Genomic DNA, 26,107 nt, shown 5'->3' with positions numbered 1-26,107 from the left:
ATGGGTTCTTAACCAAGATAACTTCAATGTGTTACCCTTTAATGCCTCGGGAGGTGGCCGCCTACCTAGGTGCTCATTCAATAACTCGGACCAAATATAATCACTTTTGCCCGTGATAGGCAACCCACCCACTTTTAGACCCAACAAAACACCGACATCTTGCAAAGTGATGGTGGCTTCTCCAACCGGTAAATGGAAAGTGTGGGTTTCTTGTCTCCAACGCTCAACTAATGCAGTTATCATATCGGGACGGGCGACAACATAAACTAACCTATGAATACCATGAAATTGTGTTCCACTAATAAAATTCTCGACGTAAAGTAACGGTGAATTTATTTTTGGAAAATAAATGATTTCTACATTTGAGTGTGCCGACATCCTTCAAAATAAATAAAAAGAAGTATAAAAACCCATTTGACCTTAACAAATCATTTAAAAAAAATAAATATAACATAGTGAATAAAATGACGACATATTACCTCTCCCTCCCAAATGTTCGTGCTTCTATGGTCCGACTGCAAGGTGAGAACGCTAGGATCCACTGGCCCTACCCATTTGACCTTCACAAATCATTAATAAAATTACATCAAACTACAAAATAAAAATAACATGGTTTATAAAAAAATAATGACAAAATATTAATAACATGGTTTATAAAAAGAATAATTACCCCCTTGTTGGACATGACCGCTTGTTATGACCCTCTACATTGCATAAACTACAACTATAAGAGGACTTGGAATTCTCATCCATTTCATTACGAATTCTTTTTGATATTGGCCTTCCCCTTCCTCTCACCTTAGCATAATTTGGAATCAATGTTTTATCCGTCCATGGTCTCCAATAACCCTCATCCGGAATTGGTTGAAAGATTGTGCGATAACTACCATGGTATTCCCCGGAAGAGTACAAAGGGTCAACAAATTGATCCACGTCGATCGAAAAAGCACGACATACCGCCATTACATGTGAACAAGGATAATGAAAGTTTTGCCACTTATTACAAGTACAAGTCCCTTCATTCAATCGCACCGTGTGGCTTCTCCCTACACGATTTCCACTCCTACGACCTTGACATGTAGACACTTGATAAAGGCCCGTCTCAAAATCATGTTCATTAACTTCATGGTGGGCGGCTATTTCTTCAATTTCATCTAGTGTCTTAGTAACTTTGTCCGACCATTTCAACCCACCTAACAACCTATCCCTTGTCAATTTTCTTCTCTCAACAAAATACTTGTTAACTCGGGTAAAAGTGGCTTTTACAAGGGCTTGAATTGGGAGAAATCTTACCCCCTTCAAAACACCATTGAAACATTCACTCATATTTGTTGTTTTCAAACCATATCTCTTCCCACCATCGTGAGCAAGAGACCACTTGCTTGGAGGGATGCTATCTAACAACGCTCTAGCATTCGCATTGATCAAACCTATTTTCTCCATACCTAAGTCAAATTTTCTAATTTGATGTTGCATTGCGGTCTCCGAGAAAGTTGATTTTAAATCGGAATCTTTGAACATCTTGTTGATATTTGATGCATGATGTCTAATACAATACCTATGAAAAGCGTATGGCTCTTCCCAACCACTTCCCGGTTGACTCATTGACTTCAAAATACCCCCACAGCGATCGGACAAGACACAAAGACCTCTACGATTTGTCACATAATGTCTTATGCAAGCCAAAAACCAACTCCAATTCTCATAGTTCTCCTTCTCAACAATGGCAAACGCTAACGGAAAGAGTTGTTCATTTGCATCAACTCCCATTGCAATCAACATAGTCCCACTATATTTACCATAAAGATGAGTGCCATCTATGGTAATTATTGGCCTACAATATGGGAAGCCTTTGATCGAGGGACCAAATGACCAAAAAACTTTATCAAATTGTTGGACATTGGGATCATTAGTGGGCTTATTGACAAAATGGACGGCGGTTCCCGGATTAACCTCTTTTAAAGCATCTAAGTAACGGGGAAGATAAGCATAAGACTCCTCCCAATCTCCATAAAGATCCGCCATAGCTCTTTGTTTTGCCATCCAAGTCTTCCAATAAGAGATCTTGAAGTTGAACTCCTTTGTTATGGATGCCCTTAACAAATTCACCTTAGCCCCCCAATCTTCTTTCACAAGATGCTTAATAGCATTGCTAATAAACTCACCCCTTAAATTTGGATGATCAAGAGATGGTTTCCGAACCACACAAGAAGCTTCATGTGGCCCTTCGTATGACACAATTGTGAAAACATCCATATGGATGTTTTTTTTAGTGGCTCTCAAATACCAACTACAAGGTGACGGTTGTCTATTACATTTATAAGTCACGGTGTGAGGTCTTGATTCGGCAATTTTATAAACTTGGTTTCTAGCCACGTTGTAGGTTGTCACAACTTGTCGCAAAAGCTCTTTGCTTGCAAAATCTTGCCCCTTACTAAATTCCTCACCACTCTTAAATGGAGCCACACATGACTTATACCAACTATTTTCATGCCCAACATCTAAAACTCCAAGTTCGATAAATTGGGTGTTAGTACATGGTTGAGAAACAAGGTCTACCATATCATCCTCACTCAACAAAAGCAATGCATCCTCCTCTTCAATCCCATTTTCAATCTCATCTCCAAAAATATTACCATCTATGGCCACTTCGTCAACATGATTACTTGACAAAGACACATGCCAATTAGGATCCTCAACTTGACTAAGCATATTTGTGAATGACAAATTAGGATCTTCTTCAATAGGCTTTAACTCGATAAACAAATCCATGGAACCGGCTTTTGATTGACACACAATTGCCCACAAAGCTTTCAAACTACGATCATTATTCAAGGATACTACTTTGTAACCTCTTACACTTGGAAATTTCATTTTGATATTTAGCTCAAATTTTGATCTATCAACCTCTAAAGACTCATAAATTTCATTCTTGAGCTCATTAAAACTAATATTACTACTAACAAGAACAAAGGTTTCACAACCACCCTTATAGCTAATATCTTCACCATTTACCACAACTTCACCATTCCACCAACAAGTCAAAGGGTAATTATTCACCTCCATTGTAAATAATCAAACTAAATACTAAGCACAACAATCAATCTACTAATTTCAACAATTACAAACTAAATAAAACGAAATTACTAATTAAAAACTAGATAAAACGAAATTACTAATCAAAATAAATCGAAATTTGTAAACAAAAGTTGGGGATTAATTGCTACTCTATGCACGAAACTAGTACATTGAGGGATGAATTAATACCTTTAGATGAATATAGGATGAACTAGGTTGATGGATAGCAAATGATTAAAAGAAATTAGGACGAATTTGGATGACAATTTGGGGTTTTCGCAACTTAGGGTTTCGAAAATAAAATTGGGGATTTTCTGGGTTTGTGTAAATAAGAGAGTGATTGTGTTTACTCGGGTTTTTTTTTTATATAAGAGAAAAAGCCGCCATCTTTCTCAGCGGCTTTGCCCAATTTCAGTTTTTTTTTTTACGAACTTTGCTAAGCCGCCCAGGTTCTTAGCGGCTTCCTTTGTTTTTTGTGTGCCTCACAACTCCAGTACTGCAATGCCTGGCATGGAAAAAAACATAAAGCCGCTATACTTCTTAGCGGCTTTATGACTTGCAATTTTTTTTTAATGAAAACTTGCAAAGCCGCTAAGAACCTCAGCGGCTTTGCTATTTGTACCCATTTTTTTGCACTCCAGTAGCTAATGTAACTTGAGGACGAAATTTTTCAGTAACAAAGAGGCAAGCCGCTAAGAAGTATAGCGGCTTTGCCAAAAACCGAAAAAAAATCAGCGATGACGTGGACACTAGTAACCAAATTATGTTAAATTAAACGCTAATTGTCAAATTAAGTGGATAATTAACACTAATTACCCAAAAAGTTCATCCAAGACTGAAATAGCAATATGCGCAGCGTTAATCTGTAGGTTAAAGAAATGGTTTGCTGAGAAAATAGGGCCTCTAAAAAGAGCATTATCTCCCTTTAAGCTGAAATCATTTAACATCTCTAAATCCAGTCTTTAAGCCAAAAACCCGTGTTGTTCTCCCACTAAGACCATCCCCAAGCAGAAGGTCGCCTTAATCGGGTCACCAAAATTTTTCTTCTTAATCACACCTTATTAATCTTGACCCACTTTTACCCTCCAAGCAGAAGGTCACGACCTAGGTCACCAAACCAATCATTTTCCACTTTCCTATATTTCCAATTATTTACCACATTCATAACCCCACCAAAACCTCTTTTACTTTTTCAATTAATATTTACTAACATATTACAAATAAGTTATTTTTGTCACTTTAATAAAATAAAAAAACTACTCAAATATGTTAAATATATTAATTTTATAGTGCACATGTAGAAAAAAAAAATCGAGTTAAAATTTTATTGACAATAAATAAACTTTACTAAAATATTAGTCAACGGTTTTATTTAAAATATTAGATCTAAATATTACGATATATCGAATTATTGGTGCTATTAACGAACGTATTTGAAATATTAGTCGATGGTTTTGACGAATGTATAACTCGAAACAAATATACCAAATAGAGATATACTCCGTATTGAATGATCAACTCCTTTCGATATACTCGAAACAACCAAACATACCAAATACGAAGTATATCGAAACCACCAAATACCAAATAAACCCAGTTCCTCAATTTTCACTCCTTTGTCAATCATTCATCCAAAATCCTTCACTTCATCAAATAAACCTAGATCATTCATCATAAATCAACTGCATAAACCTATTTCGATTTCGATTAATCAAAAATCAACCAATTAAAGATCATCTTTTTCAACCAAAATTCAAAAATAAACATTCATTTGTTTCGATTTGGGATTATTTTCAATTTCGATTTACATAAACCTTTTTTCGAGTTTCGATTTACAATTAAACCTTAATCGCCTTCATTTATTTTCGATTTACAAATAAAGATAATTTCATTCGATTTGGTATTAATTTTTTCGATCGTTTTGGGGTTTATTTTCGCCAGATTTAGGGATTAGTTTTGGGATTAATTTTTGGGATTATTTTCGCCAGATTTGAGGTTTATTTTCGCGAGATTGATGAAGGTGAGTTCTTCAGACGGCTGGGTTTCACCATCAACAATCAGTTAACCTTCAAGGCTTCAACAAGTAGGTAAAATCTTGTTTTTTTATTTTCTTCCTTGACTTAGCTATATTCTTTTGATTACTTTCCGAAATCGTTTTTGCAAATTTGTTAAGTCTTTGATTTTGATTTTGATTTTGTCGTCGATTTCAAAATAGGTCAAAATCTATCAAAATTGAGTTCATTTTGCAAACAATTAAAAAATAAAACCTTTTTTTATATGCTCATATTTTTTTATTTCAATTTAAGATGCAATTCAAGATTTAATTTATAAATTGATTGGTTTTCTTTCTTCTTTTATTTTCCGCAGAAATGGCAGGGAGAGGCTGACACTTGCTTTGGTTTATCCTCTTTAATTGTATCCAAGCAATCAGAAGCTACCACCTATCGGGTCACCAACATAATTACCATTCTCAACTCAGGGTCATGGGTTGCCCCTGAGTTATTCAAGGTCGCCAAAATCATGTTGTTAATCCTAGTTTAAGGAGTCATTAGCGTGACCCGACAAGGTCACGACCCAGTCGGTGACCTTGCTTGGGGGTGGTCTAAGGGCTTTCTCATGATATTTGCAAGTTGGAGGCTAGACTTAACATGTATAAGAATGATAAAACATTCCTGTATCCTTTCCCTAACATAATGACAATGAGTGTCAAGATGTTATGTTCTTTCATGAAAGACTGGATTAAGTGCTATATGTTCTACTTCTCTTGGTCACATGGTATCAGAGCTTATGGCAAAAGACCTGGGTATGATGATTTAAACCGAGCCTTTAATTGCAACTGTTGGAAAAAAAACACGGTTAGCTTTGACAGCTAGAACAGAGCCTTAATTGGAAAAGAGGCTTAATTTCCCCTAGTCTATATTCTATATAATATAATAAAACAACAACCACAATATATTTTTTCCCTCCAACTTTGAAATCCCTTGAAAATAGCAACTAACTAAGTAGCCAAATACATGAAATTTCTTTTATATTCTTACTAATTTCTCTATATTCTAAGATCTCCGTAATATAATAGTTGGTTTAAAATTTTATGATCTATATAATATAATAAAACAACAACCACAATATGTTTTTTCCCTCCAACTTTGGAATCCCTTGAAAATAGCAACTAACTAAATAGCCAAATACATGAAATTTCTTTTATATTCTTACTAATTTCTCTATATTCTAAGATCTCCGTAATATAATAGTTGGTTTAAAATTTTATGATGATTTCAAAATAATTTTCATATCCTATACAGTGTATACAATAAATTTATCATGGAATAATTTTATAATCTATATAATAACATAAAAAGCCTAACTTGAGCACCATATTGTGACATATGGCGGTCTTAGGATCTCCAAGAAATAAGTTGTTTTTAGCATTTTGTTTAATCCTACAATTAATAATTAATTAAGACGTCATAATTAATTTTACTTTTTATGTCTCTAGCCCCTAAAGCTAGATTGAGCAGCTAACAAAACGACACGCGACGAAATAAAATTACGTGGTAGATTAATTTTTTTTAAAAATAAAATAAAATTGAACACGAAAAGGCACAGTAGTAATCAACAATCTTAGGTAAACATTCATCTCCATATTGTTACTCCACTCCATAATCAATATACTTATCCTTCTTTAGTGCAAAACTTTTCATATTCTATAATTATGAAAATTCAATAAAATTTTCATCTCCTTATTGGCACTCCACTCCATAATCACAATATTTATCTCTTTAATGCAAAACTTTTCATATTTTATAATTATGAAAATTCAACAAATTTTATATATAAAAGGAGATCAATTAATAAGAAACTCTAACATATTCCTAGCCAAAAAAAATAAAAAAAATCATCGAGAAGTTTATCCTTTTTATGCTTTACTCAATTTTCATTTGTTTGTTTTTTCAAAGGTTTATGTTGATGAGATTAGAGGAAGAATAGAAGAAAATATAAGAATATAACAAGCATTTGTAATGTATAGATCTGTTCTTAGCATTGTCGAATGTTGATGATGACATTTGAGATCATTGATTATCAAATACGACTATTTCCAATTATAATCATAGTTTTGTAGTTTCTATTGATAGAATCATGTTTCGGTAATTTTTTTAGTCTATTCAAAATTGATAATATGTAGAAACTTTGTTGGGATTGTATTATGTACAATGATAAATTATAGATGTATCGACCAAGTAAAGCAAGTTTAGTGTAAGTATAGTACTCTGTATTCTCTTATATTTTTAACGAAGTCGGTTAAAAAGGTAGCATGTTTTTATTTGATCTTTTAAAGTGAGAATTTTCATGAATATCTATGTGATTTTATTTATCATACTTCTCTCATTTATTTATTTTTTCATAGATTAAACGGTTAAAAGAAAATGAGTGAAAAAATTTTTAATTATTAAATATAATTAATTATCTCTAAACTTACAATTATGATTAATACTACCTATTATTTCTATAATAATCATCATTTTAATAAAGTTTAAATCTAAGAAAGAATCATATTTAGTGTCGAGCAAAAACGATATCACTCGAAATAATAAATACATGATTCAATGGGGAAAAAAATTAAATAACCAGGTATAGAAGTCCCGTGATTTTTCACGGGAAATTAAACTAGTTTATAATACAAAACAATACAACGAGCAACAAAACATGTGGAAACACGGTTAAAAATAACATTTAATGTACTTTTTTATGATTTAATTTAATAAATAGTGAACCATTCTTTTAATAAATAGTAACTCACGATTCGCACACAAACATGTGCAAAATTGTTTTGAATCAAATTGCACGTTATTTATTTATATTATTATAGAGTATGGTTAGTTAGTGTATTTTCAATATATGTGGATGTTCTGTTACTCTTTGAAAAATGGATGAATTGTGAGGTGTGCAAAATTAAGTTGGTTGGTTAACTCATGTCTTCAATTCATAAACTTTGGAACTTTCTCTAACCGATAGTAAACGGCGCATTCAGAGTGACTATGAATTTACGTATTAGGCTAAATCGGGGTCGAGATATTTCGATTTGTTTTCTTTTTATTAAGCTATGTCGATTTCCTATCATCAATATGTGATAGTTCGGCTTTTAGTAATAGTGATTATGTTATTAACATATATTCATGCTTCCAAGTTATGATCAATAATTTGAAGTTAAACTTTTAACGGATGTTTATGAATATTTTACTCATTTTTAAATATTTCACATATATATATACAAATTATTTTAAATTAATTTTAAATGATGCTTAAAAAATGTTTACAAGTATACCCGTGCAACTTGCACGGGGTTTAAGCTAGTTTGATATAAAATGGGCCACACATAGACCTGTCAAACGGGTCAGGCGGGTCGGGTCCCGGGTCGGGTCATACGGGTCGGGTCAGAATACGGGTCGGGTCAAATACGGGTCGGGTCAGATACGAGTCGGGTCATACGGGTCACGGGTCGGGTTAGGGTCAGAATACGGGTCAAGAAATAATTTTTAACGCCTTTTTTAAACGATTTTTTAAATTTAAAAAATATTTTTTCAAAAATTAAAATATATTTAAAATTATTATTTTAGTCATATTCATCATATACAATAATTATATTGATATAATTATTAAAATAAAGTTTTTTTAATAATTATTTTATTATTAAATATTATAAAAGTTATATAAAATTGACTTTTTAGTTGAATTTTTAATTTTAAGTAATAAAAAAATAATTTTTTAACTATATTTTCAAATATAATATATAAATAATAATATTTTTAATAAAATTCATGATTTTCCCTTGACCTAACGGGTCGACCCGTTCGGGTCGGGTCTTGACCCTAAAATAACGGGTCATTTTGGGTTCGGGTCAAACGGGTCGCGGGTCGAAAAAACCGGGTTTGTAACCATAAGAAAACGGGTCGGGTCGGGTTTTCGGGTCGGGTCAAGTTTTGACAGGTCTAGCCACACATGTGAGGAGGGAGTGTGAAGAAACCCTTATAAATACCCACATATTAGTGTCCCGCATTGATAAAAGATGAGAGAGTTTACCACTTTATAAGCTAAGGAGCTGCTCATCCATTGCCAATGAGTTTTAGAGTGGAACCTCCTTAAACTTATAAAGCAGACTCTTTTCCCTCCACTTAAGTGTGACCCAGACCCGTTGCATAATTTAACACACACAAAATAAATCGTTGTTAATTTCTTTAGTTTTACGTAATTTACTGTTGGAAAATATTTAAAGTTATTAGGCCTCGTATTTCGCACCGACCAGGCTAGAATCAGCATAGCAGTTTAATTAAGCTTGGCACCAGACAGGAGAGGATACTAACGATCAAATGTAAGGACAACTTTTGACTAAGTCAAAAATATTCACATAGAATGATAATTAACACATTATATGGTAATTAAGACGATGATAATGCAAAAGATATTGCTATAAAGAGGAGCGTTAAACGGGTAATGAAGCACATAAATGGAGGCAATTAATAGCGTCATTAATGGAGAATATTTCCCTTAAATGGGAGATAATTGTCTTACCGTTGGAGAAGGGTATAAAAGGAGAAGCAAGCATCACAAGAAGACACATTATAATCATACACGATACAAGCAATACCATACTTAGAGAATACATTGCAATGTTTCATATAATTGTTCTATAGTTATCCTAAAATACATAGTGAAATTCTCTTCTGGCTTGGTGCCCATGGACCATGGTTTTTTTTCCCATTTAAGGATTTTTCCACGTATAAATCTTGTCGTCTTGTCATTCTTATTTACGTTATTCCTTACTTGTTCATTCTTGTCCTGCATTAGAATGACCCAAAGGTACCCACCGTGGGAGATCCTAGCTCTTTAAAACCTTTTTTCCTTTATCAGCCTACAAATATCCTAAACTCGCAAAAAAAAAAATGGCCACCCCTACCATTAACGAACAATTAAACACTGCCAAGTAACAACTCACAGAGATGGAGAGTGAAAAAAAAGACTCAAACTAAGGCTGAAAGAATCTGAGTCGGCCCTAAAACAAAATCTCAGAAAACCCAAAGAGCTGGCTCAAGAATCCACCCAAGACAATTATGATGGCAAGCACAATGACGAAGTTCAATTGTTGATTCCTAGAGGTATCGAAGTAACTTCTCAAAACCCTTTCGAGTAACTAAGGAACATTTGTTTGTTCATTACTTCATTAAAAGCACTATGCCATTGGTGGAATCGCAACCTTGGTCATGCAAAGGCGCAAATTTCTCAAAAGTTCGTTGAAAACTTATAGTATAAATTATCATTTGTTGATAATTGCCGCCACAAAAAAATGAGATTTTCCTAGGAATAGAATTGTTTCCATGTATAGCAACCACGTTAAGTACTAATGCTCTAAAACAAATCCTATACAACTATACAAGTCATTAATAGAGTAAAATATAGTGTACCAAAAGTGTCAAGTTAATGCTACGTTTCGATGTATAATTAGCTATGATTATTCTGGAAATGGATCCTCTCCATTTCCTTTCTCTCCATTTCCTCTCACAATCTATTTAAATAATAATTACCCCTTTATTCTCATTTCTCCTTTATTTTTATGCGTAAATTTATAACCGTTAGATGTTGCCAAAATACGATCCGGACCATTCATAGGAACTTACCTCTCCATTTCTTTTTAGGAAATGGAGAGAAATTGGGCTCGATTATTCTATAATGCATGCTTAAGTACGTACAAATGATGCTCCCTATTTAACTTTTCATGAACTAGCTATAGCTATAGCTATGCTACCCAGCTACGCAATTTAACTAACCAATTAAGCTTAATGAAACTCATTATTAAATTAATACATTCATCATATGCTAACTAGCTAGCTAGCTCGATCTTTAACTAATTAAGTTATTAACTCCTTTTCGTATACTTTTCGTAGCTAATCGGTTTCGTATTCGATCTCCACTATTTCTTTCAATGTCTTTTTAGCATACTTATAGGCTAATTGCATGCTTAGACACATCCTTAATTATCTTTTTTAAGTATTTATATGCCTATATCATCATATACACCAATTGAATTTCTATCTGTAGCAAAATAACTTTTATTAAGTATAACGTCTCGTTCAGTGGCGGAGCCCGAATTGAATCCAGCGAGAGCGAAAAATCTCAGCGAAGGTGAACAGGTAATGTAAAGAATGAAACGATATATGTAATTGTATTGATCAATTTCTCAGTACAAGATGATGGTATATATATACTAGATTACAAGAGCTAATTTTCCTAAACATAAGCTAACAAAGACCACATAATATGGATACATAAGACTAGTAAAGGAAAAGGACTTTCACTACCAATATACAAGAGAATATGAGGAAAAATAGGAGTTACGTATGACTAGAATTAGTAGCTACTTGAGTGCTGAATGTGGACACTTCAGAGATGGGATTAATATCCTTAACACGCTCCCGCAAGATGGACGGTCGCAGAGTAAGGCCAATCTTGGAAGTAAGTAGTGTGAACCGTGACCTTGACAAGGGTTTAGTAAGAGTGTCAGCGATTTCATCGTCACCATTAACATGTTAAATACGAATAGTACCTAACTGAACTTGTTCCCGAACAAAATGAAAACTTAATGCGAGATGCTTCATACGGGAACGGAAAATAGGATTAACGGAATAGTTAGTAGCACCTAGGTTGTCACAAAAAACGACTTGGGCAGACGGTAAAGAAATTCCCAGCTCAGTAAACAACGATTTGAACCATAGGAGCTCAGATGTAGTATCGGCAATAATACCTCTAAATTCCGCTTCAGTAGAGGACCTGGACAAGGCTCGTTGTTTTTTGCTTGACCGGGAGATAGGATTCTGACTAATAAAGACGACATACCCGGTGGTACAAATATAGTCATGGCGATCACCACTCAAATCAGCATCACAAAATGCGTGGAGATTAAACGGAGTATGCTTGAGCAAGTGTATACCGTGATTAATAATACCCTTCAAGAATCGAAGTAGCCTTTTTAGAGCAGACCAATGCAACGACGTTGGATGCGTGAGAAATTGGGCGAGCTTGTTGACGGAAAAAGCAATGTTAGGTCGCGTAAGTGAAGGATACTGGAGACGCCCAACAATTGCACGATACTTGGACTCATTTTGAATCAGTTTATCATCCTCACGTTCAAGGTGTGGATAAGAGAGCATATGAGTGGTGGACGAGCTGCAGTCGAGCATATCATAGCGTGTAAGAATGTCGGAGATATACTTCGACTGATTAAGATGCAAGCCAGCGGATGTTAGAGTGACTTCCATGCCTAGGAAATAAGATATACAACCAAGGTCTTTAAGCGAAAAGCGAGAGGATATAGTTACAATAAACTTGTTAACCTTAGTCGGAGCAGAACCTGTAACAACTATATCATCGACATAAACAAGAGCATACAAATGGATATTAGACCGATCAAAAATAAAGAGCGAGGGGTTGGATAAAGAGCTGCGAAAACCATAAGAAAAAAAATAAATTTTGAGTTCAGTAAACCAAGCACGAGGTGCTTGTTTAAGACCATAAATAGCTTTGCGTAATTTACAAATGTAATTGGGAAAATCGGGATTATCAAAACCTGGACGTTGGACCATGTAAACATCCTCGGTCAACTGGCCTTGCAAAAAGGCATTATTAACATCGATCTGACGAAGCGACCAACCATGCATAACAGCTAGGGAGAGTATGAGACGAATTGTGGTGGGTTTTATGACGGGGCTAATTAATGGTTTCAGAATAATCAAGGCCGGGTCGTTGATGAAAGCCCTTTGCAACATGACGAGCCTTGTGTTGCTTAAGACTTCCATCGGGATTGTATTTAATTCGAAACACCCATTTTTCAACCGATGATATTTGGAATTGAATTAGGTGGAACGAGGAACCAAGTGTCATTGCGGGTAAAGCATCGAACTCCGCCTTCATAGCAGCGTGCCACAAAGGGTCGATGAGGGCTTGTTTAACAGTAGACGGGGTTACAAATTGGGTGGGATGAGTGAATAGTTTATCATACTTCGGGTTGGGCTTGCGGATATTGTTGGAGAGGCGTGTAATGGCTCGAGGTTGAGGAGTGGGAGGAGGAGGAGGAGGAGGAGGAGGAGGAGGGTGTGGGGACGGAGACGAGGTCGGGGACACGACAAGGGAGGAGGCAGGGGATGAATGAAGGGACGGCGTGGTAGGATTGGGTGTAGGTGTGGTGTCGGGAGTGGTAGTGGGTGCAGGAGTGGTGGCGGGGGAGGTGGTGGTGTCGGAGTTCGTGGGTGGTGGGGAGGAAGAGGAGGTAATCGGTATAGCGAAGGTGCACCAATCAGTGGAGGTAATTGTTGATGGGGGAGTTTTGAGTTTTAGAATGTCAGAATATGGGAATTGATTATCAACGAATTGAACGTGATGGGAAGTATATATACGGGACGTGATTGGGACAAAAGAACTCGAGTTCTTGGACAAAAGACTCGAATTGGACAGTGCAACGAACTATTTGATTGTGAATAAAAGGACTGAAATTTTGGACAGACAAGGAGGAATTAAACAGTCGAAATGACTGTTCAATTCCCGGAATGAAAGAAAAAGAGACACTTGAGCCCGGCTTTGCACTCGACAAATACCGCTTGAATGACATGACTCGAACAAGATATGTTTTAATCCGAACACGAAGCAATAGATTAAAACTAAGACTAATCCCAATACTAAGTAAAGGACTCGTCCAACCTCAAGCACTAAGCAAAGAGGACTATTGAAGCACTAAGCAAAGAATAGAATTTTGATGAAGAAAACACTCGGTTTCTTACTCGGTTTTTAACTCAATCAAATCTGCCATTTTACATCCAAGGACTTGGTTTATATAGTACCCAAGCCTTCTAAACTTAACCACCTATTTTACATCCAAGGTCTAGTATTAAACAAGTAAGAAAACAAATAAAAAGATGATAATCAACTCCTAGGCAGCCGTGCACCATCCAACAACAAGAACAATCCAAATGTTCTTCTCTAGGTCTTACCTAAGGCTTACAACAATAGGGACATAAGAGCTACCTAGAGAACATAAATTTGGAGCCTTCTTTGGTCAAGATTCCAGCTGAAATAATCCATAGAAAGCAGCCCCCAAAGCCCTTACACAAGCCTTACAAAAATGTAAGAGTGAAAGCGACATTTGGAACTTCCTTGAAAGCGACATTTGATCTTATTTTGAATATGATAAAACAGCCTCCTTGGACTGTTTCTGGCCAGACAAGGTCTCTTATTTTGTCCTAGGATGGTCTTGATTTATTACTATAAAGGATAGGACCATTTGGAAGCGAACTAAGGTCGATTGTTGAAAACCGATAAACTTGTTACTCGGTTTTGTCTTGTGATTTTATCTTAGCTCGGATCCTTATTTAAATAAAAGTCCATAGGCAAAAAGTCTCAAAATTCATTAAAGAATTGAGACGTGACAAAAATTACTGTGCTTTCTTAGACGAATTTTGAGTTTGGACCTTGAATTGCGTGAAGGATCAAAATCGGGTAAAAGGGTGTTTCGTGTGGCTGCCCGTTTTGTTTCAGTCCCTCCCTCTTCAAAAAGGATTTGTCCTCAAGTCCTGGACATCATCATTCTCGACCTCATCATGATATGGTTTCGAATTACCAATGTTAAATGTGCTACGGATTCCCGAAAGATCGACCTTGCACTTGTTGGACTCAATTCTCTTGATGACCTTGCATTGACCTCATCACTTGCCATGAGCTTGTTCTTTTCATTCTTGGTGACCCTTTTCTTGCTGAAATGTACCCATACTTGACCTCCGGGATCAAAAATTTTGGTTTGCATTGGAAACTTGGACCTTTCCTCACAAGCCCCATTGTTCTTCTCGGTTTGAGTATGGATGGGGAGCCTCCTTTTAACTCGTTTCTTGGCTCCTTTCCATTCCTCAACAATTGGCTCGAAATTTTTCATTTGGACAGCCTCATTGCCGTGGCCATTGCCACTAGCCTTGCACTCAAATTGAAATGAGCTAGTTAAACTTGGATTAGAGAATGTAGTAGGCTCACATTGTAAGCCTTCAAAGAAACCCTCGGTTTGATCTTTCCATTTGAGTAATGCTTGGACCCTTTGCTCCTTGAACTCATCTTTGGCATGGACAACATGGACACTCTCCATACCGCTCACCTATTGACTTAGCCTCTCAATATGATTACTAGAAGCTCTCCAAGTAACCAAGACAAGACCCATATCCGACTCCGCCAAATCATCACCCATTTCCTCATGACCCATTTCTTTCCCATCCTCATTACATACAAGGACCTCATCATCACCCCAATGCACTACCTCAAATGTGTTAAAGGCTTTCTTTGTTGGGCATTATTTAGCAAAGTGACCAAAGCCTTGACATTGACAACATTTTTTGAGGGTAGTGGCCTGATTTTATGAGGGTTCGGTTTCCTTACCCTTGTTAAGAGTTATGGTTTCGTTTATAGGGTTTGGTTCAAAAACCTTGGTCTCGGTTTGAGCTTGGTGGGGGACTGTTTTGGAGGACAATTTCGTGGTGATAGGCTTATTCATTTCGGTTTTGGGTTGGGGTTTATAGGGGACTGTTTTAGATGCCCATTTTGTCGTGGTAGACATGTTTCTGATGTAGTCTCTAGGCACAAACTTTCTCATAAGCTTCTCGTTCAACTTAGACCATGACTTAATAGGTTCCTTACCACATCTTCTCCTTTGAAATTTTAAGTTCTCATAACAAAGAAAAGCATGGCCTTTGAGTTTCAAGATTGCAACTTTAAAAGATTTGCTATCCGAATAATATTTAAAGTCAAAGACTCTTTCCATTGTCTCAAACCAATCTAACCAATCATCGGGGTTTGAGCTACCATAAAAATCAGGAGTTACTACCTTTAAATCCTTGGTGTGCTCTTGTTGGAAAGCTTTGGCCATAGAATACTCCGAATCCGAGTTGGGCTCACCTTCATTAACACTTTGAGCAACCTCTTGTTCTCTTTCTCTCCCTATGAACCCACGACATCTATCTCTGCCCGGTGGTGGTTGTGGTGGTGGTCTTCCTCCTCCTCTCGGTGGTGTAGGGACGTTTGCCATCAATGTAGTCATGGATTCCAAGATTAAATCGACATTTGTTGCTAGCCGATCAAACTTTTGTTCAAGACTAAGCATTCTCTCTTCACTCGTCTCACTCATGGCTGTTTTTGTGTGTTGAGTTTATGGATTCAAGTACCTAAGAGGGGGAGGGGGTGAATTAGGTACTATTTAAAATTTTAACTTCAACTTTATTAATTTAAAGTGAGTTGTAGGAACGAAAGAGATGAGAGAATACTTCGAATAATATTGCAAGATTAAACGAGTATTAAAATGAGTGTTTGCTGAAGTATGAAAGTAACAACTGTTCTGACTGTAGCTATTTGTCTCGGTTTATGGAGTACAGACTGCAGACCAAATGTGACAGTATATGAAACTGTTACTTCGAAAGTTAAGCAAAGCAAAGCAAACAAAATAAAGAGCAGCGGAATAAAACCAAGAAGATCAAACACGATATTTTTGAATTGGTTCGGCAGGAACTCAAGTGCCTACGTCCAATCTACTTTTTATTGATTTATTTTAGTGATCTACTCCGACTACTAAAAACCCGTACAATAAAAAGACAACAACCTACTCCGGTTGTGACACAAGTTCAAGAACTACTCCGTTCTAGAACAAGTCAACTCGCAACCTATTCCGGTTGCCAAAGAGTTGAAGACTACTCCGTCCTAAACTCTACACACACACACACACTAAGAATGTTATAAGGATCAAGCTTCCACTAACTTATTCTTAAAAAGAATTGAGGTGGACAACTTTAAAAAAAGAACAATTCATAAGTGAGAGAGTCTAGTATATTAAAGTAACAGTAGCCATGATTGTAACACTTGAAGACTTTTAAAAGCTTTGCAAAGTAAAGACTCGGTTTTTAAGCTTTGAAAAACAATTTGCAAACTTAGATTAAATCTCAGAAAAAGTCTTGGAGTTTTGAGAGGGTGATGCACGCCTTTTATAGAGAGGATGAGCAAGGGGGTTGTTAGGGTTTTGAGGGTCAAAGACCATCACATGTGATGAGTCTCAACAACCTCCCAAACTTGCACAAAAGAAGGTTCTTATTCAAAAGGCAAAAGAGAGAAAGAGTGTTTGAGATTATCCAAAAGTGACCACAAGTTTTCAGAAAACAAAGGATGTGAAACAAGTCACATGATGACAAGCTTTCACAAAAATGGCAAAAAGCAAACCTTTCTTTATGAAAGACCAAATGGTCAAAATATCACAAAGAGGAAACAATTTGAAAATGATAATTACTCAAACCACTTTTTCTAGAAGGCCAAATCCTTGTTAAAATCTGAAAGTTATCTTTCAAAATATAAGACACGTTGTCTTTTGAAAGATAAGAAAGTGCTCAAGTGTTACGAATTGAGGCAACAGTCTAGGCTGCTGTTTACTTGTGAAAGTAACAGTGGTCTTGACTGTTTCTATTACTTTAAAATACTTTACTTTCTAACTTGTACATTAGATGACGCCTAGGACTCAATACAATAGGATGATCAACAACTCAACACTTCTTAATCCAAGCTTGATTTAACCATAAATCCTGAAAAGGTAAACTAAGAAGGCACACATTAAATGGGCATGTTATCATCAATCAAAGGAACCCAACAAATTCCCCCTTTGATGATGACAAGCCCTAAAATGAATGTAAGCAATGTAAACACCTTATTTCAAGATTTTAATCAAGCAAGATCATATGAGAGAAGGGACTATATTACCTTATGAAGCAAGAACTTAGATCATACTTACCATCGCAAGTTTACATTACCCCAAAACAAGATTCAAAGTTGTGAAGGTTAGGCCTAGTTATGAGTTAACTAATATGCAAAGAGATTAAGAGCATGAGTTTACCTTTTCCCCCTCTTGACATCATCAAAAAGGGCATGGATGTCAAAAGCATTCAAGATCAAACACACATAAGAAAACACAAAAAGACACATATAAACGTGACAAGATAACAAGGTCAACACAAACATACGGTTTAACATAGTCTAACCATAGTTCACCATGGCTAAAAGTAGTTTAACATACACCACCAAACAAAATATTAAGAGTGAAAAAAGTTTTGAAAAAGGGCGCAACAAGGTGGGACAAAAGCAAGGATAATATGGGAAGGGGAGTTTGTTTAAGGGGAGGAGGCTTATCACCATCCGACTCTTCACCCAAGGGATCCTCATCCAACGGGTCAGCTACACCATCGTCACCGTGCTCCTTGGTTGAGACAAGAGTGGAAATGATATCCACTTCTCCACGAATCATGTCCACGGTGGAAGCAAGAGCCGAGATAGCCGCATCTTTTTGAAGCGCATCTTGCTTCACCCAAGCACTCAAATACGCAATGGCTTGAAATACTTCACTCAAACTACATGTACCAACATGACTAGAAGACCCACCCTCCGGATCCGTTTTGATTTTCACCAAAATAAGTTCATCATTTTCAGCCTTAATCAACATTTTTCCCATTTGCCCGTCACTCATCGTGTCACACATATCCAAAGATCCCACACTAGAGCTAATAAGAACTCCTTGTGCCTTAAGCACCACCGACAACCACATACCGTAGGGAAGATGAAGGACACTTTTTGAGGGTTTTCGGAGTTTAGCCGAGATGAGGGCAAAGCGTTTGAACATTAGCCCAATAAGATTGACCTTTTTGTGAGTGGCTATGTGATAGATGAGGTATTGTTGAGCTATGGATAATTTGCCCCGATCACCCGAAGGGTAAAGGGAGAGACACAGTATGTTGAAAATTAGGCGAAGGGAAGGGGGTAACTGCGATGAAGTAGCTTTATCCTTTCTTTTATTTATTTTCTTTGACGGAGTCGGAGTGGGATCGGCAGACATAGACGGATTCTCAGTTGTACTCGCCGTAGTTTCTTCACTTTCATCAATATCCACATTCACAGTTTCGATGGAGGAGTTGGGGACCGCAGTATTCTTTTTGCGACCACCTCGGTTTCGACGTCCAACCATGGTGGAGATTGGGACATCGTCAGATGGGATCGTGGTTGGTGGAATAGTGGCAAGAGGTGTTGGGTGAGGGTTTACTGGTTCTGGGTTAGGGGTAGGTGATGGAGTTGTGGATGGGTTTTGATGGCGAGGAAAGGCATAGGAGTCTTTTTGAGATGGCATTGTTTGAGAGGTAGGTGGTGGGTCTGTTGATGTGGATGGGTTAGTCATTTTCACGGGTTTGATGGGGATGGTGGTATTAAAGGAAGTTTTGACCATGGTGGGTAAAAGGAGGGTTTAATGGGTAGGTGAGATGGAGGGAGTTGAAGGTGAAAGGTTTGTGGGTTGAAGGGATTTGGACGGGATTAAGAGAGATAGGTGGCCCAAACAATAAATGAGGTGAGTGGGGTAGTTGGCCCAAAAAATTAATTTGATCACTCGAAATAAAACGCAAGGTAGCATAATATAAACGTAAATTTAGATATGAGGTTGAGTGATTATCGACTCACAAATATGGTGTCAATTTTCGGTCTAAAAATGATATGAATGCACTTAGAACACTTAAGAACATATGTCCATTTTAGTTTAATCAATTAAGGAAATTAGCAAAACTCACACTAAAAATCACAAGCAATTAATTAACCCAATTTCTAGTCTAAATTTCTCAAAATGTTCTCTTGCAAGTGGCTTAGTGAAAATGTCGGCAATTTGATTTTCGGTTTTGCAAAAGATAAGTCTAACATGTCCTTTCTCCACATGATCATGAATGAAATGGTGACGAATATCAATATGTTTGGTTTTAGAGTGTTGAATAGGATTTTTGGAAATATTTATTGCACTCGTATTATCACACATTATGGGAACGGAGTCAAAAATAATACCAAAATCCAAGAGTTGTTGTCTTACCCAAAAGAGTTGAGAACAACAATGTGCGGCACTAACATACTCGCTTTCGGCCGTTGAAAGGGCTACCGTGTTTTGTTTCTTTGAGCCCCAAGAAATCAAACAAGGACCCAAGAATGTTGCAATTCCGGAGGTGCTCTTTCTATCAACCGTGCACCCCGCATAGTCCGCATTCGAAAAGCCTATGAGATCAAAAGGACAATGTAAGGGATACCATAAGTAAAGATTTTGTATTCCAATCAAATACCGAAGAATTCGTTTAACGGCTTTAAAAATGGGATTCTTTCGGATTTGCTTGGAACCTAGCACATAAACAAACGCTAAAGAGAATGTCGGGACGACTTGCGGTCAAGTAGAGAAGTGAGCCTATCATACCTCTATACACATTTTCACTAACATTCTTACCGAGTTCATCTTTGTCCAATTTGGACCCGGCTACCATAGGTGTCTCGTGTGACCTACCATTTGTCATCCCAAATTTCTTAAGCATTTCCTTAATGTACTTTTGTTAATGAATCATGATTCCATCCTTTTATTGTTTAATTTGGAGCCCAAGGAAAAATTCTAGCTCACCCATCATGCTCATTTCAAACTCCGATTTCATTAGTTCCGAAAAATATAAGTAAAGGAGTTCATTTGTTGCACCAAATATAATGTCATCAACATATACTTGTACAACCAACAGTTCGTCTGACTGTGACTTTAAGAACAATGTTTTGTCAACGGAGCCTCTTTTAAAACCATTTTCAATAAGAAATTTAGACAATCTATCATACCAACACCTAGGTGCTTGTTTTAAACCATAAAGAGCTTTGTCTAATTTGAAAACATGGTTAGGCAAATCATTGTTCTCAAAACCCGGTGGTTTCTCTACAAAGACATCTTCTTCCAAATATCCATTTAAGAAAGCGGTTTTAACATCCATTTGGAAGAGTTTAATGCCTTTGTGAGCCGCAAAAGCTATAAGCAATCGTATGGCCTCAAGTCTAGCTACCGGTGCATAGGTCTCATCATAGTCAATACCTTCTTGATGGTTATAACCTTGCACCACTAGCCTAGCCTTGTTCCTTACAATTTCTCCCGAGTCATCAAGCTTATTGCGAAAGACCCACCAAGTACCAATGACGGTACGATTAGGCGGTCTAGGGACTAAGTGCCATACCTCATTTCTCTTGAATTGATTGAGTTCTTCTTGCATGGCAAGCAACCAGTCTGCACCAGTCAGAGCGACTGTTACATTTGAGGGTTCAATTTGAGAAAGGAAGGCATTGTGGGCACAATATTCGTTGAGATGAGCGAGATTGTTGAGGGATGATCTTGTTCGAATTCCAGAGTTGAGATCGCTTGTGAGATTGGATAGTGGATGAGAGCTTTGATGTTTCCACTTCTTTGGAACAACGGTTTCTTGTTCCCCCTCAGTAGCATCAGTCATGGTGACTGTTTCTTTTTGCTTGGAGTGATCTTCATCATCACTGTTTTGGGTTGATTCAGTTCTGGAGGTGGAGGCAACAGTCGTTGGGTCTGTTGCATCCAGAGAGGAAACAGCAGCAGGTGTGCTACGTGTTCCCCCTGAGCTGCTGACTTCCTTTGAAGGTAACAGTCCCTGTGTCTGTTGCGAATCATTGTTGAGAGCTTCTACTTCCTCGAACACGAAGTCCTTTCGAACAAGATCAATCTCAAACTCATCATCATCATCATCATCATCATCATCTTCCAACTTTTGTACCTGTCCAAGCACACTAGATTCATAAAAAATGACATGGATGCTTTCTTCAATCATTATGGTTCGTTTATTGTAAACTTTATAGGCCTTGCTATGATCGGAGTAGCCAATAAATACTCCTTCATCACTACGTGGATCGAACTTACCCAAGTTGTTTTTACCATTGTTATGAACAAAACATTTGCTTCCAAAACATCTAAAATATGAAATATTGGGGTTTCTTCCACGTAGCAATTCATAGGGAGTTTTATTCAATATACTCCTTATCATGACACGATTATGAATGTAGCAAGTGGTATTTACCGCTTCGGCCCAAAAGTTCTTAGGCAACTTACTACATAATAACATTGTTCTAGCCATACCTTCAAGGGTCCTATTCATCCTTTCAACCACACCATTTTGTTGTGGGGTTCTAGGAGCCGAGAAGTTATGGTCTACACCATTGTCATCACAATAAGCACCAAATGATGAGTTTTCGAATTCGGTTCCGTGATCGGTTCTTATTGAAAAAAGTTTTAAATCAAGTTTGTTTTGAATCTTTCTTAACCAAATTAGAAACTCATCAAATGCCTCATTCTTAGAGCTTAAGAAGAGTGCCCAAACGAACCTAGAGTAATCATCAACAATGACACACACATAACGACTACCACCTCTACTTCTAGTTCTCATTGGTCCACACAAGTCGATATGTAGGAGTTGTAAAGGTTAAGATGTACTCACAATTCTTTTGGATTTAAAGGAACTTCTAACATGCTTGCCTCTAGCACATTCATCACATACTTTATCAAAATCAAACTTCATATTGGGAATGCCTTCAACTAAGTCGAGTCTTTTAAGGGTATTAAGAGTCTTAGTACTAACATGACCAAACCTTTTATGCCATAACCAAGGATCATTGTTCATTACGCTCATGCAAGACATGGTGTGACCGGATAGAGTGTTCAAATTAGTTAAGTACACGTCTTTAACGCGTCTTCCTTCGAGTATTAGTTCATTAGTAGTGGCATCAATTATTCGACACATATTAGCACTAAATTCTACAATATTACCCTTATCACAAAGTTGAGAAATACTAAGGAGATTATGCTTCAAACCTTTGACAAGCCGCACGTTGTCGAAACAAAGTAATGGTGACTTACCAACCTTTCCAATGCCAATTAATTCACCTTTCTGTTTGTCACCAAACCTTACCGTGCCACCATTGTATGCTTTAAGTGAGAGGAATTGGCTTCTATCACCCGTCATATGACGAGAGCATCCACTATCCAAGTACCAATTGCGGCCGCCTCTCACCAAGCCCTGCACAAGATTAGATTTTGAGTTTAGGAACCCAAACAAACTTGGGTCCCTTTTGTGATCAACATATCTTACGGTGTCTTTCCTAATCCATAGTTGTTTTATTACTTTGATGTTCTTGTTAATGTCCTCAAATCTTTTTCTACAACCATTGAAAACATGACCATTCTTACCACAATAGTTGCAAATAATGTACTCGGGAAGACCCACGTATTTTCTTCTTCTAAAATCAGTTTTAGGCCTCTGGATGCAACAGTCGGTCTGACTGTTCCATTTGAAGCCCAAACCAGCAACTTTGTTACATCTCTCGATTTGACTTGTGAGAAAGTTTAACACGGTTTGACTTACTTCCCATTTTTCAGTGATGTTTTTGGCTTTTACAAGTTCATTGGTCAAGTCATTGACTCTTGAGAGGAGATGCAAATTCTTTTCTTTTTCCCTCTTGAGTTCATCATTGTTTACACTTTCTAAAGACAACCTTTTCTCAACTATGAAGTCATGGGTGTGGTTATTGAGTTTAGACACGAGATATCCGACCTTTTATTTAGACTCTTCATACTTAGATGTCATCTCATCAAGACGTTTGCTTAGATCAACGAATTCATCGGATCTATGATGAGGAGTAGATCTAGAAGTGCTACATTCGGGCATACCCTTTTGAAGAAAGGTAAGCCTTTCATGAAGAACTTCTATTTCTTTCTTAAGACACGCTACCTCATCTTTTAGACACTTGTTTTTATTAACCAAACATTCTATTTTCTCTTTGGACTTGTCTAAGTGTTTGTCAGAAGCAACAGTCCCAGACACTATTTCTCTTAGGTTTACAATCTCAACCACAAGGTCATAGACTTCATTTTTGAGAGCATCTTTGTCCTTCAAAAGATCATCACGTTCCTTGGTTAGTGAGGAAACTTGCATCACCAAGGTAGTGTTGACATTTTCAAGGTCAGAGACGTTCGTGGGGATCATCCTTAGACGCTCTAGTTCTTTAGTCAAATGTTTGTTTAACTTGTTGACTCTTTTAACTTCATCATAAGCCTTAGAGGTGACAGTGACGTTGTCTGTTGCTTTTAGTTCATTTTTAAGATTAAAGTTCTCTTGAGCAATTTCCTCAATCTCATTTTGCATTACCTCAAGCTTATCATTTTGAAACCGACACTTATCAAAAAGTTTGTCAAGAAGCTTACATACTTTCTCTTTGGAGTAAGTTCTAGCCTTGGCCTTTAGATGATTTACCTCGTTGTCGGAATCAGATTCGGAATCATCGGGATTAGCCATGAGGCATCTTAAGTGTTCGATTTTTGAGGTTTTTGAGACTTTTTCTTTAATATGATTTACAAGACACATTTTAGCCTCTAGTTCCTCCTCGATGAGTTCCTCATCTTCCTCGGAGTCGGACATTCCCCAAATAGCACTCATGACTTTATGTTTATAGTCCTTTTTAACCTTTTCTCTTCTTTCCTTTGATTTGATATCATCCCACTTGGGACATTCTTTAATTTGGTGAGTTTTATCACCACATTTAAAGCATCCCACGGTGGAGTTAGGGCGTTTCTTAGGAAAGCGTTTTTTCGAGTAATTATTAGTGAACCTTTTGTTTCCTTGACCATTGACTAACCCGGCTAGATTCCTTGTGAACATAGCAAACTCGTCTTCCTCCTCATCTTCTCCATCACTTGGAGAGGATGTGAGGGCGAGACTCTTTCCCTTTGAGGACTCACTAGAATGCTTGTCGAGAATAAACTCGTGAGCCATTAGTGATCCCATTAGTTCATGAAGAGATAAGGTTGATAAGTCTTTAGCTTCCTCTATGGCGGTGACCTTGGGTTGCCACTTAGAGGTTAGACTACGAAGGATTTTTCGAATGATGTCCTCGGACTCGAAATTCCTTTCTAGACTCTTAAGCTCATTAATAATACAAGAAAAACGTGAAGATAAACTATTTATGGACTCGTCCTTTGACATTCTAAACATCTCATATTGTTGCATGAGAAGGTCAACACGGTGTTTTCTTACTTGGGACGTCCCTTCATAGGCAAGTACAAGGGAATCCCAAATAGATTTTGCCGTAGGACATCCAGAGATTCGACTAACTTCCCCCTCACCAACACAACGTTGAAGAATCGACATTGCTTTGGAGTTCTTTTCTGCAAGTTTGAAGTTATTTTCATTGTAATCTCTTTCCTCTTTCGTTTTGGTGAAACCGTTTAAGATATCGGTTTCCTTAATAACAAGAGGTCCATTTTGGATGATGTTCCAACATTGATAGTCTATGCTTTTGATGTAATGTTCCATTTTGAGTTTCCACCATCCAAAATTCGCACCGGTAAAGATCGGGATCTTGGAGTGTTTCTCGGAATCCATTACCCACGAATCAAACTCTAAGGCGATTAGCCTCGATCAAGAGCACGAGGCTCTGATACCAATTGTTGAGTTTATGGATTCAAGTACCTAAGAGGGGGAGGGGGTGAATTAGGTACTATTTAAAAATTTTAACTTCAACTTTATTAATTTAAAGTGAGTTGTAGGAATGAAAGAGATGAGAGAATACTTCGAATAATATTGCAAGATTAAACGAGTATTAAAATGAGTGTTTGCTAAAGTATGAAAGTAACAACTGTTCTGACTGTAGCTATTTGTCTCAGTTTATGGAGTACAGGCTGCAGACCAAATGTGACAGTATATGAAACTGCTACTTCGAAAGTTAAGCAAAGCAAAGCAAACAAAATAAAGAGCAGCGAAATAAAACCAATAAGATCAAACACGAGATTTTTGAATTGGTTCGGCAAGAACTCAAGTGCCTACGTCCAATCTACTTTTTATTGATTTATTTTAGTGATCTACTCCGACTACTAAAAACCCGTACAATAAAAAGACAACAACCTACTCCGGTTGTGACACAAGTTCAAGAACTACTCCGTTCTAGAACAAGTCAACTCGCAACCTACTCCGGTTGCCAAAGAGTTGAAGACTACTCCGTCCTAAACTCTACACACACACTAAGAATGTTATAAGGATCAAGCTTCCACTAACTTATTCTTAAAAAGAATTGAGGTGGACAA

The 26,107-nt window shown here is 37.0% G+C and overlaps 1 protein-coding gene across 1 annotated transcript; it reads right to left on the bottom strand.

The window, feature by feature from the left end:
• Positions 1–666: 666 nt before the first annotated feature.
• Positions 667–3,066, bottom strand: LOC141651648 (uncharacterized). The gene has a single exon (XM_074459349.1). The coding sequence runs from the start codon at positions 3,064–3,066 to the stop codon at positions 667–669; it is 2,400 nt and encodes a 799-aa protein (XP_074315450.1).
• Positions 3,067–26,107: the final 23,041 nt, after the last annotated feature.

This window comes from Silene latifolia, chromosome 4 (assembly GCF_048544455.1).
Source record: "Silene latifolia isolate original U9 population chromosome 4, ASM4854445v1, whole genome shotgun sequence".
Classification (NCBI taxonomy): Eukaryota; Viridiplantae; Streptophyta; class Magnoliopsida; order Caryophyllales; family Caryophyllaceae; genus Silene; species Silene latifolia.
This window is presented reverse-complemented; position numbering and strand designations above follow the sequence as displayed.